We start from the raw sequence: 14,058 nt of genomic DNA, 5'->3' as shown, positions 1-14,058 counted from the left end.
AAGAAAACAGTGCTCCTTGTAATGTAGATATATAATAAGCTCAATAGGTATAGATATCCTAGAGCTATTTTAATATTGAGTAAAACGATTCATAATTTTGAATTAAAACATCAGTTTTTTCCTTTTGAAACTGATTTTAATTTTACATACACACACACTATTTATCATGAAGTTTCATATCAAAGATCTATGGTGAAATTGTCAAAACTAGCTTAAAATGATTTCAATTTGCGTAACACAAGATTAACTATATGGTTGATATGGCGTAAAACTAAAGTTGCAGTTAAATTCTGTAAATTTGTGTCTATTTGTACCTATTAGTTTGAATCTCGCATAAATCTAATGGATGGTTTTTACAAAATAGATATAAATAAACACAACAAAAATGAAATAGCAATAGCAAAAAAAAAAAAAGAAAAAAAAAAAGTAGGCATGACGGTATTCAGCATTAGTTGAAAGCAAATTGTTTTTTTGTTTCCCCCCTTTTAAACATATTTATAAAGCACTAGAATCCAGGTAGGTATAAACATTTACATACCCCGGTACTGTACCTTCACCTTTGAAGAGACAGGTATAAACTAGTTGTGCAATAATATATATATTTTTATATATATATATATATATATATATATATATATATATATATATATATATATATATAAACTTAAGTTGTTATAAAAGGAAATGACGTTTGTTTTCTCGGTTTTTCTGTTGTAAATAATATATGGTCGAGTTGTTACCTATTCATGCCATTATAAAAATAACTTTTTTACTTTATTATCGAACAGATATTACTTTTTCTTTTGTGAGCCCCCCCCCCCCTCTTTTTTTCTCTCTCTTTAAAACGGTCATATAAGTAATAGTAAGCTTTTTTTGTTGGCTTGGAAGAATACATATGAGAAACAAATTTGACATAAGAAGTTGCTGTTAAAGATGATGCCAATGTATGACAGATCAAGGTGTTTGATCTTTTATCGGCGTACAGAATGGATTGTTTACCATGGGTAAGAGAAACTTCGCAACTACTATATCGTTTGTTTGTTTTGTTTTTTTCATCTTCGTTTGAGTAAAAAAAAAACTTTTTAATAGCTGCCATTAATAGTTTTTCTTTATTCGTATTATTTGGATTTATTTACTGAGTTTGTTTTTTGTTTGTTTGTTTTTTTTTTTTTTTTGTTTGTTTTTTTGGGGTTTTTTCACAACGATTCGGTCGATGTAACCTCCGACCTTCTTCAGATGTATCTTATCGAACTCAGGAATTGGGACGGAATTTCGAGCGGAATCCTTTATTTACACCACATGCTCTTGTTCCGTCAGCCATTACTGGATAGAGGTCCTCCTAAGTAATTTGCAAGTGTATTTTTTCAGTCATCTACACTGAGGATTGAACCTTCAACCTTCAGAAGAATATCACTTTTTACAGTTGATTTTTTCCAAGTACTCTAACCACTGCGCCATGGCTCCTTTTTTTTTATGAGTTTATTTATTTATTTTTTAAAGATTGCAAGTGTATAAGTAACAAATTTTTCACACGGGAAGAATTTTAATTTTTTTTTTTTAATAGAATGTTTAATAATGGTATTGTTGAAAATTTTAAAAAGTAACAAGTATGAGTTGTATTTCTAGAAGTTACTCTTAAACTAATTAACCGATCATTATGAATTTGGGAACGCAGCTGCTAGGCTTAAAAGAAATTGAAATATGAGCTATATTTAGTTTTATGATAGAGGGTGGAAGCCCTTTGTCAGAATTCAGATACCTTCAATTTTTAAAAATCAACAGCATTCCCCAAATTTCAAATTTTTTTTTTTTTTTTTCTTTTTTTTTTTTTTTTTTTTCTTTTTTTTTTTTTTTTTAAAGGTTTTTAGGAACAAAACCTCATTTGAACATTTCGGATTTGTATCGAATTTGATCCATAGTCATTAGTAGGGCTAGGACAACAATATTCTCATTACCATTTTGACTCTTGAGTATACATCTGACACAGTTAATCAACTGAGAATAACAACACTGTATATAAAAACATAAGATATCAACGGATATATACTCGAGCCAAAACAAAAGAATATTCTGTTGTCCTAGCCGTGATCATTAGACATCAATTGATTAAGATGTTTTTAAATTTTAATACCTTAAGATCTATCAAGTTTAAACTTTAAATTTGATCAGGATTACAATCATCTTTATTTTAACCGTTGTAAGAGGCATAAGGCGGTGCAACACTGTCCTGTTTTTTTTTAAGTAATTAGTTTTAACTGCACAGTTGTGGTGTGAAAGTATGTGAGGATTGTTTACATAGACAGTGGAAGCCAGTTGGGATAAAGATGGAATCAATAAGTTTAACAGAAATCTTGAAAAAGGTGAAAATAGAAAAAACAGAATTTAGCAAAAATGACTTTTTGACACAATTAGTCCTACAAGTTTGAATTATTCTTTAGCGTGTGGTAGATCAATATATATGCCACGAAAATTAACTAAAAAAAAAAAGTGAACTGAAGTATATAGTTACTTAATTTATCTGCGACTCATTTGCTCTTTTATTTTTTTTTTTTAATGAATTTTCAAATGAAATTAACTGCCATCTCTTATAACATCTTTCTTGTATAGCTTAAGTAAAATTATTTTTATCCTCTTTATAGAACTAGAAGGAGCAAAGAGACATGTCATTTAATTTACGTAAGTGTTTGTGGTGTACACATTTATTTAATTGCTTAAAAATAATCACTGTGACATTAGAAATAGTGAGAAGCGGAATATAAGCATATCATAGCTGAGAGAAACGACTTGTTCAGTTAATTGTAAATTACAATCAGTTGAAAGAATTAAAATAATTTTTTGGACAAATGCAATCCCAGAACTAATGTAATGTTAACATATTTCATTTGAGTATGGGGAAAAATATCTAGATAAGAGAGGGGGGTATTCTCTCATTGACTCGTATAATAGATATAAATCTTGTGTGGTCCCCAACAAAGAAGAGATTGGACCAAGAAATTTACTCCTGTTTCGTTGTTTGCACTTTTCTCCATAAGCGGAGCTTGGACTTTTTTTTTTAATTTTACACAAACATTAGTAATGGTAAAAGTAAATTTTTCACTCATGTAGGGGGGCCCACATGCCCCCCCCCCCCAATCTATTGTGATATTGTTATTTAATATCTTTTAGCATAATCATGTGCTTGTTCTGCATTTTCCAGCAAAAAAGTTTTTCGGCAATTATATATATATATATATATATATATATATATATATATATATATACAAAAAAAAAAAAAAAATAACGAATTTCAGACTTCTGGCGGTCAAAAGTCCTTTCATTTTTAATAAAATGTTTTGTTCTATTTTTAACATTATCTTGTAACGGAGTTGTTATTCCAGTTGTTGTTCGTCTCAAAATTATTTAAAGAAAAACAAAATTGTTTTATTCTTCTGTTGTTAAATAAATCTTATTTCTATGTTATTATGCTCTTACATTTAAAATCACTTTCAAGAGTCTTTGTGTGTGTGTATATATATATATATATATTTGTGTGTTTTGTTTTTCTATAACTTTCAAGTTATAAACAAAATAAAAAAACTCGATTTTTGCTATCATGTTTCTGAATTTTTTAGATGAGGATTGATAATTCATATCGGACTTCTTTGGGCTTTTGTTCTCATATCTGGAGTGTTATTTTCATAATGTTTTGATCGATGTAACCACCGACCTTCTTCAAGTGTATCTTGTAAAACTTTGTGATTTTTCTCTTAAATTTGGGGGAATTAGCTCGGAATTTTGAGCGCAACCTTTCATTTAATCCACAGGAGTAGCATGCTCTCATTCTGTGAGCCATGACTGGGTGGAAGTACAAAATAATTTGCAATTGTTTTTTTGAGTGTCTCTCACACTAAGGATTGATCCATCAACCTCCAGAAGTGTAATTTTTACAACTAAATTTTACAAAGTACTCTATCAATTATGCCACAGGTCCAGTTCTGCTGTTTTATGGCTATCCAATATGGAGGAAGACGTGTATAATTTTGTTAAACAAGTCTAATACAAAATTAAAATCACCGTTGAATTTTCAGTAAAATCTCAAAACAGTTCTTTGATCTTTGTACAAGGTTTAATTTTCTGTGGCACCACCATTGTTATACAAATGAAAACATGTTATAAGGCTTGTATGTATGTATATATATATGGGTAGTTATTTTTTGTGTATATCCGTTCGAAGAAGCGCTGAGTGAAATTTAAAGAATAAAACATGTATAAATACATTTGAAGCCAAAACTGCAACGCAAATTTTTTTTTTTTATGAAATAAACAGGTGTTTATTTTTAAATAAATATATTTCGGAGTAAGACTTCTTTATCAATCTTTTTTTCTCTTCTTTCTCGACATGATGTAGTGGAAGATAGTTCGATGAAGAGTTCACGTGATGTTGTTAACTGCGGGGTTTTTATGAAGCCGCATAGGTGACGCGTGGTAGTGCATTTTGAAAATCTGGGTAGTTTGTGTATATCTGTTCGAAGCGCCGAGTGAAATTTGAAGAATAAAATATGTATATTTCTCTTCTTCCTCGACATGATGTAGTGGAAGATAGTTCGATGAAGTGTCCACTGTTTATTTTATAAAAAAAAAAAATTTGCGTTGCAGTTTTGGCTTCAAATGTATTTATACATGTTTTATTCTTATATATATATATATATATATATATATATATAATTAGTTGGAATGTGTTGAAAAATAAAGAAATCGATGAAGTACTCATTCGCAAATGTGAGAGCTAAAATTCAAATTATTTATTAAACAATTGTCACATATTTCAGAGATGTACCATGATTGACCTTTTTAAAAGCCGTTAAAATTCCAATCAAATTGTTACTGACTCACGAAATGAAAATAAATAGAATTTCTTTGATTTTTCATTTTGTGAGTCACTAAGGATTTAATCGAATTTTATCGGCTTTTAAAAGGTAATCCACCTCAATGAAACCATGGTATATCCTAAAATATGTAACATGCACAAAAATTATTTAAAAACTATATCTGTTACAATAGTCGTATTCTTATCTGTTTGTTCATAATTTGATTAATATGTTCAAAAGGTACACGGTTTCACAAATTAATTTTTACATTGAAAACTTACGGTTACACACTTTCAACTCCGCATGATTTCTATATATACTATTTATTCAAATAAAATCTACGTTCAAGAAGTAATGTCATTTGCATAATAAATTAAAGAAAATATATTTTCATAATTAACTCAATTGTTGGTTGTAATAGAATTTTATTAATTACTCTGTTTAGAAATATTTTAAGTTGATTTATTTATTTTTAATTTATATTTAACTAGCATGGATACTTGGCGTTGCACGGGTATTCATAAAGTTCCGTTTGGATACACTTGCTATAGTTAGGATATTGAGCAGTTTTTCATCGTGAGCAACGTCAATACCCCCACACCAATTTCAAAAATAAAAGAACGGATAAAAAACAAATGTAATTGCTCAAAAAAAGAAGTGACAACCTCCCTACTAGATATTTTGGCAGAAGGTATACGAAATAGTATTCTCATGATATTGAGCACTTTTTGTTGCCCTCTCCCAAATAAAAATAAATGAATCAAAACAACTTTTCTTTCAGTTAAAGGAGTGCTCATGCGGCCACAAAAAAAAAAAAAAAAAATGCGAAAGAGGGGAAGAAGGCAGAAACTTATAGACAAACACTTTTGCCCCCACAGCCACGAGTGCTTGTCATGACATTGCGAAATAAGCTTTTTAAACAGTTTTAGTTTGATATGCATGTGTAACTGGTGAAAAAACCCCACCCCTCCTCCCTTCCAAAAAGTGGTTCAGTTGACTGCCATAGAATTAATCTTTTTTTCTAATTTTCACATATTACGCATCCAGAGCAATGCTCTTTCAGATGGTATCAGTTTTGACCCAGTTGAATGCGGATGACAAGTTTTTAGCTGACATATAAACACACGAACACGTCGCCTTTATATAATAGACTAGCCTGGGTGCTTGGCATTGTCCAGGTCTGGAGCAGTGGTGTAGGGGAGGAAAATCAAAACAGTAGGCATTCCAGGGCAATGCTCTTTCAGATGGTATCGGTTTTAACCCAGTTGGATGCGGTTGATGGTGAAAGAATTAATGTTTTTGGCTAATTTTTTTATATTTGTCGTCCAAGAGACAGAGCTTTAAAACGATACCGATTTTTCATGGTTTGATGCGTCTGTCAAAAGTGTTTACATGACATACAAACACACACACATTTTGCCTTTTTTATATTAGATTATTAGCCGACACCATTTGCCTTAAAAACAGAAGTAAGGTTATTTAAGCCATCAGAGTTATTTCCCATTTCATTTTCATAGACGAAAATGGATACTTATTTCTTGCTTCTATAAATCCAATATGTCTACTTTCAGAAAAATCGTAAGTTAGGATATTCGTATCTTAAATTGTATTTGTACTCAACCCTCTGCCTGCTAATGTTTCAATCTGGCAACACAATATATCTGGAACTAGTCTGTAATAACTTAATATTTATTTAAAAAATAATAAATATATATAAGTTATTACAGACTAGTTTCTTTAGTTGTCTTTAATTCACGGTTTTGATTTCCTATCCCAGTAACTTCTTGTGGACTTCTGTTGCTGATTTCATCCCACCTATATCCTTTACTTTTAGTGAATACTATGGTCAGTAGGCATCACCTGTCTTTACAATAAGCATCTTTTAGAGTTTGTACATCAAGTTGGTGTTATGCCTTGTTTGGAGCAATAAATATCAATAAATAAATATATATATATTGTATACACACACACAAATAAATGTGTCTTGATAAATTTAGTACTTTAAAATCTTATATTTTCTTAATTTTGGCATTGCAAGACACCACTTGCTAGGTACTTACAAAATGTTACCTCTCAGTTTGTGTTCTGGAAAGTTAAAATCTCCAAGTTAACGTTAACAAGACTAAAGTGATTTGCTGTGATTGTAGTGTTGGAAAGCTTCCTTCAAAAGAGAAAAGCTCTTCTGGTCAGTTGACGTAGAATGCAATTCATTTTTTTTTTTTTTTTTTGTAAACATTGGATACACAGGCACGGTATAAGTACTGGTAGGTTAAGAGATAACTAGGGCTGTGACAACAGAATATTCTTTTCATTCTCGGGTATATATCTGACACAGACACTTAATCAACCGAGAACCACATCCGTCTAAAGCATAAGATATTAATGGATATATACTCAAGTCAAAACAATGAAAAGACTGCTGTTGTCACAGCCCTAATGATAACCCAATCGTCTGCAAGAAATATAAAACAATGGCGTTTAATTAGAACTTTTGTAGATAAAGTATATCTGGATGATTTTCTGCAAGTTTTACTTTATGCCATTGGAGCACAGGGTGGAGCAGGTGCCAATGTGGTACAGTGTCATATATGCAAATGAAACCTGTATAGTTATGAAGAAGAAAGTGCGACCATATGATGTGTAATGTGAATCCTAAAGACAAACTTAGTTGTGATGAGGAAGACTAAATCTGGATAGTATAGGGAGAGATGTGCAGAAGAGTACACTTTGATGGTATATTCACATTGAAATAATGGACGAGATATTGGGTTAGTTGTAGAACAGTTTTAAGGTGATAGGTTCAGTTCAGAGGAAGTCCAGGGAAAACAAGTCGTAAAAATAGACCTGAGGGATAAAGATGTGCGTCAAAGGTCAATTAGTTTGGGAATCAGTTTCTTAAAGCTGTCCAACACATGCCAGTATGTAAAACAAAAGTTAAATCGAATATGATCATGCATGCTTAAGAAAATCGCAAGTTCTTGTGAAATGTTATTTCTATTTGCATCTTTATAATGTTTCTAGGTCAAGGCTGCTATTGAATCCTTTAATGTATACTGATATAAACAATTTGTTGAAGGTGAAATCTATTTGAATGAACATTTTGCTCCTTTAAACTCAAAACAGCTTGGCCTTGACCGGGCAACGCCAGGTGACCTGCTAATGTGTAATATTAATTTTAAAATATAAACAGTTTTATTAACTGTTTATATTTTAAAATTAATATTGCATACTAGCAGGTCACCTCGCGTTACCCGGTCGTAATATATATGCTTGAAAATTTGAATTCCTACAGAATACATGTTTATTATCATAGAGACAATTCTGTTTATTATATTAAACTTAATATATAGTAGTGAGATCAAAATATATATATGACTTGAGTGCCATCAGCTAGAATCGAAACCAAAACATAGAACTCTCCACCCTCATTTTTTAGCCTCTGAGCCACGCTTATACGCTTAGATGTATAAATTAACTTGTCATCTGTTTAAAAGATGGAATCGCTCGATCGTTGAAGATGCAAGAAAGCAAGCAAGGTCCAGTTTCATAATCATATAGATTATGTTGTAGTAACAGTATACGTTTAGAATTAAGGGTAAATATAGTTTTTTTTTTTTTTTTTTTTTTTTTTTTTTTCGTATGATTGACAGTTTAATGAAAAAGATCCGTTCATGATTTTTTTTTAAACAGAAATTTTGTGTACTGAATTTTTGAGATTAGGATTGATTATTTGAATTCTCGGACTACTGTTTTCATTTCGAGTTCTGTTTTCACAAGACACACCTAAAGAAAGTTGGAGGTTACATAAACTGAAGCGTTGTGAAAACACTTTCGATGAGAACAGTCTGAAGAAAAATTCAAATAATACAACTGATTTAATTTGTTCTTGAACCATATGCTTTGAAGTTGAATTGACTTCTAAAAAACAAAACAAAAAAAAACCCTGTAATGACTAATAATGGAGGCAAACGTATTCCTAGATGTCCCGATTCTCACAAAACCAAATATAATTGGTCAAACCAAAATTTATAACAAACTTTGCTAGTTGTTGTTGTTGTGTTGTTGTAGGACAACAGTATGCATGAGCAACCCAAAAACAAGGTTGGCTTAGTCATGTGATTAAGGTTTGAAGTGAGAAAGTCAGATTCATATAGTGTAGCATCCCTGTGGCGAAATACGCTTAAATATATTAATTCATGCAGATCTCATATTTATTATTATAGAGCAAATTCTCTATTAATTACTAGCCTAAGTGCCCGGCGTTGCCCGGGTGTTTGGAGGTGTGTGTTGAGCAAAAAGAAAAAAGTGATAGTAGGCAGGCAGGCAGGCAGGCTTGAACCCGTATCACGAAGGAAGAAAAGAATGTGAAAAAAAAAAAAATTGACATGTTTGCTGTTGCACCCATCGCCAAACTGGAAGTGATGTAGGTTTAAATTAAGGCTAGACAATCAAAGAGGGGATGACTTTCAAAAATATTATCTGTAGAAAAGTGCCCAGTTGAAGGTGAAGGAATTAATGCTTTTAGCCAATTTTTCAATATTTGTCATCCGAAGGGTCAAGCTTCAAAATGATACCCATCTTGTGAAAATGCGTTGCTTCTGTCAAGTTTTAGGCAAATATGCATATATAGATACATTTAAATAGACAGGTGAGATTTATATTATAGATTATTTGGGACCCAATATATATAAGTAGTGATTTAAAATGTTTTTAGAAAAACGACATTGATGCTATCACCAGATGGTTAAAAAGGCTAAAAATTGAGTTCAAGCTAAAAATGAATATGTATGCATGCTCAGAAATTAGTCGATTTACTTTTGCCACAGCCAACTTTTTTCTTTTTTTTTTCTTTTTTTTTTTCTTTTTTTTTTTCTTTTTTTTTTTCTTTTTTTTTTTCTTTTTTTTTTTCAATTTTGACCCCTTAAAGATTACTTTTACAGTCTAAAAATCAAATTTATTCAAAGTTCCAAATACTTTATATATCAAGTTTCAAATATGTAAACTGAATATTCAACAATTTGGTAGAAGTTGTGAACCCACATACAAGGTCACTTACCTATATATATATATATATATATATATATATATATATATATATATATATACATATATATATATATATATATATATATACATATATATATATATATATATATATATATATATATATGTGTGTCCGTGTATGTAGGTTTTCATTCTAAATTCTACACAATTATGCATGATTTAGAACTCTGGATAAATAGAATCAAGCATAATAGTTAAATTAAATCAATCCTTTAATAAGAAACCATAAAAATGAATAATTAATTAATGAACGGTCGTTTTCAAAGGAATATGCAAATTAGTTAACCTTAATTAAGTCGCCTGTATATTAATGACTGAGTATATTAAGTTTGTTTTAATCATCATATCTTATCGCAATAGTAATTAACCCATCGCATGGCGGTGCTGTTTGCCGCCTTAAGGTCTTGGTTTGAGCAATGAGAACCCAATTGGCAGTTTTCCCTAAGGTGGTGCTTCGTTTGTACCGCTCCACATGGACATAAAGGTGAGGTGTCTAGGCGTGGCTACCGACAGTAAGAAGGCCGATGCATATGACAGAATAACGTCACTTCCTAATTAAGTTGTAGGTATAGACAGCTTCCGGTATTCAACCACCTGGTCACGCTAATAGGCAAAAAGATATGGCTACCGATTATCCATGGCTACCAATATATATTACCGATTGTCCATGTATGTTCTAAAGAGAAAGAACAAGTCTCCATTTGGATAATAATTATTATAATCGCACATTAGGAGAATTTTAATCTAACAAACTATAGTAAGTGAATTAGTTTTTGAACCTTTAATTTCTATCAAGAAAGTCAAATATTTCATTTTATTGCAAAACAAACAATTTTTATATAATATTTTTCAGTCCGTTCTTTTCATTATAAATAAAACTTTTCGCTGAGTATTTCCAAATATAGTTAGCATTTTTCACGGCAGTTTTTTTTTTTTTTTACGATCGGAGAATTTTCAATATTTTAGCACCGGGCGTAATTTATTTCTTTGAAATATATTTAAAACTTCAAGTTTTTGCTTTTTATAACATTTTAACTGTAAATAATTTACATGACGAGTTTGTTTTACTATACACATAGTTTCGAAAAAGTTGTCAAAAAAAACAAACAAATATATAACAAATAAAATATATCGATGAACATTGTATGATTTTCGAAGCGATTACGTGTGTTAAAGTGAGTAAAACAACTAAAAACCTTTCCAGATAGGTAGAAGAGTAACTTATCTTGCCTTTGATAACATTTGTTATATATTTGTTTTTTGATAATTTTTTCGAGTCTGTGTACAGTAATACAAACCTAAAATTTAATTTAACTTGGAAATAATATTTAAAATACACGTGCGTACACTGCACACTCACCCTTATTATTATAATAATAATAAACTGGTGTAGATGACATCGACTGGCGCCACTCCAACTAGTTGTGAATGGTTAGGGAGAATAGAAAGACCGAGGTGGGAGAGTACTAACCAAATCTCCACTGGAAGTGTGCAGTTCAAATTTGGTACCTTGGGGAGAAATTTTGTCACCCAAACCCCAGGAAACCTGGCCAATGCCAACGAGAAATCAGTGACGGCTGTTGCGATAACATGCAATCATCTGCACAAGAGGTGGAGAACACTGGAAATCTAGGGAGACTTGTTGTCACTTGGTCTCCAGGGAGCACCAAAGGTTACTGTCAGTGAGCAATCACTGATGATGGCCTGTGAGATAAATAATACGCTACACATTTTGATGAAAAACATGGGGGAAAAAATGGACATAGAAGAACAGGGAACCAAAACTTTAAATATAATTTCTGCATTTAAAGTAAAAGTTATTTAAATATTTCAACATATAATCTTGTGGGCAAAATCCAGCTTTCCAATAAGGGACACTTTGGATAGGAACAAAAATAAAAATTGTCTCAGTCACGAAAGATTTCTCCTCCACTGACCGAGGACAGAAAAGATAAAGTGTAGCATCAAAACAGATACTATACTGTGATCTTGTTCCGAAGGCCAAAAAATGTTTAATGTTTCTTTAATTGTTTGTTCCCTAAATTCATAATTCAGTTTTATCAGTATAAAATTGTATATTGCTTTAAAATTAATTTTACATAGATAATATTTATATTTTATATTGAATAAAGTTCAGTTTAAGTATTAATCGAACTGTGTTCCTTTTTCTTTTTAAAAATTTTTTATTGCTCTTTTTCAAATGGCCCTCATATAGTACTGAAAGTCTGACAAATCTTACCTACATTTCTTGCAGACATTTTTCAGTTAACAGGCCTTCTTACTCTTGGTGGCCGTGGTCTAGGCCCCACTTGTGGAAATTGTCTTTTGTTTTGCCTGCTCTGGCTCTATTTAGTCACCTAGATTTTTCTACCAAGGTTTGAACCCTGGGGGAGTGTTTCTTTTGGGTCTGGTGGGGCTTCATTTTTATTCCTGCTGTTATAGTCTCGCCATCGTTCCATCCTATAGGAGGCAGTTTGCCTGGGATCCATTTCCTCTATATATTGATGAAGCTACTGCAAGATTTTAGTCTTTGTCTCACTGATTGGTGGCCAAACAGTGAGTGCCTGTGGTCGTTAAGCTGTTTGTACGGTTCTATTCTGGTGATGACATCTCGCCTGATATATGGTGGTGGAATACCAATTAGGCAGTATAGAGCTGGCAAACGTTTGTTTTAATAATTTTTAAATAGAAAAAGTAGGGTTTTAGTATCAATGTCATAGTGAGAAAATCTCAACTGTATAAGTATATAGATAAATGTTATTAGAAATGAAATAATCATTAAAGTTAAGAAAAAAAAAGAAAACAACAAAAACTATCATTCAAAAACTTCTATTTCATGATCCTATTGTTGGCAAAAATGCCATTTCAGGCATAAATGCGGCCTGTCATGGCTAAAATGCCATTTTTTACGTGAGCATGGTCAGCAGACGAAATATCATTTTAAACCGCAAGGATGGCTAGAGAATACTATATTAAGTGCCGCAGCCATTTATTGGGTGGATTTCTGGTTTTATGTTAATTTTGAGGGTTTATCGAGATTCCAAAGTGGAGGTTTCATGTCCGCCATCTTTGTTGTTTCTCTTAAACGTTTGACACTACTTGCATTTCAAACTTCAACGTTTTAAAGCAAGTTAAAACACCAAAAACTTAAAGTAGGTAGAAGAGTATCTTGTTTTGCTTTTGGTAACATTCATTTATTATATATTGGTTTCTTGATAACTTTTAAGAATTAAAAAAAAAACTTTTGGTCTATAGTAAAACAAGCCCGTGTCCATAGATGAAGCCTTCTACAGATATTTGAAGACACAACTTATATCAAGTACATGACCCTAAACATTATTTCTGTGATACAAAAAAAGTATTTTTGTTTTATTTTAAGATTAAAATCTGTCATAATAGAAACCACATTTGTTTTCACCCTTAATAAACTGACCTTATTTTTTTCAATTTGAACCAATGTTGTTGACATTTGACATGTTTAGAGTGACCTCAACCTCCTCCAGTCTGGCCTGCTTCAGGTCTTCTCTACTTATGTTCAGTTTCTCTTTATCTTTTAGTGCCAATATATGCGCTACCGTTGTCCATTTCATTCAGTTTTACTTTCTTCACAAACTATGGCGAAATGTCCTGCTCTGATTTATTTCAAATGCCTGTTGCCAGCGGCCATGTAAGATTTTTTTTTAATATATTATGAATCATTCCATTACCAACCACCCCCTACAGCAAGTGTTTTACTCATCCTCTGTGTCTGTCTCTCTGTCTGTCTGTCTGTCTGTCTCTCTCTCTGTCTGTCTCTCTCCCCTTTCTCTGTCTGTCTCTCTCCCCTTTCTCTGTCTGTCTCTCTCCCCTTTCTCTGTCTGTCTCTCTCCCCTTTCTCTGTCTGTCTCTCTCCCCTTTCTCTGTCTGTCTCTCTCCCCTTTCTCTGTCTGTCTCTCTCCCCTTTCTCTGTCTGTCTCTCTCCCCTTTCTCTGTCTGTCTCTCTCCCCTTTCTCTGTCTGTCTCTCTCCCCTTTCTCTGACTGTCTCTCTCCCCTTTCTCTGACTGTCTCTCTCCCCTTTCTCTATATCTCTCTGACTCTATATCTCTCTCTGACTCTATATCTCTCTCTGACTCTATATCTCTCTCTGACTCTATATCTCTCTCTGAC

At 31.9% G+C, this 14,058-nt stretch overlaps 1 protein-coding gene across 13 annotated transcripts in view; it reads left to right on the top strand.

Moving 5' to 3' along the window:
- LOC145256445 (SRSF protein kinase 1-like) overlaps positions 1 to 14,058 on the top strand; it is a 583,024-nt gene that overhangs the window by 316,433 nt on the left and 252,533 nt on the right. Inside the window, exon 1 of one of the 13 annotated variants that reach the window (XM_080115366.1) lies at positions 883 to 1,004. The exons of 11 other annotated variants lie outside the window; for them this stretch is intronic. In XM_080115366.1, the coding sequence (XP_079971492.1) occupies positions 934 to 1,004 (71 nt within the window). In that variant the 5' untranslated portion in view covers positions 883 to 933. Of the gene's footprint in view, positions 1 to 882; positions 1,005 to 14,058 lie in introns of those variants that run through there. One more of the 13 variants, XM_080115362.1, reaches the window with a different exon arrangement.

This window comes from Euprymna scolopes, chromosome 32, assembly GCF_053919585.1.
Source record: "Euprymna scolopes isolate OS-2025 chromosome 32, ASM5391958v1, whole genome shotgun sequence".
NCBI lineage: Eukaryota > Metazoa > Mollusca > Cephalopoda > Sepiida > Sepiolidae > Euprymna > Euprymna scolopes.
This window is presented reverse-complemented; position numbering and strand designations above follow the sequence as displayed.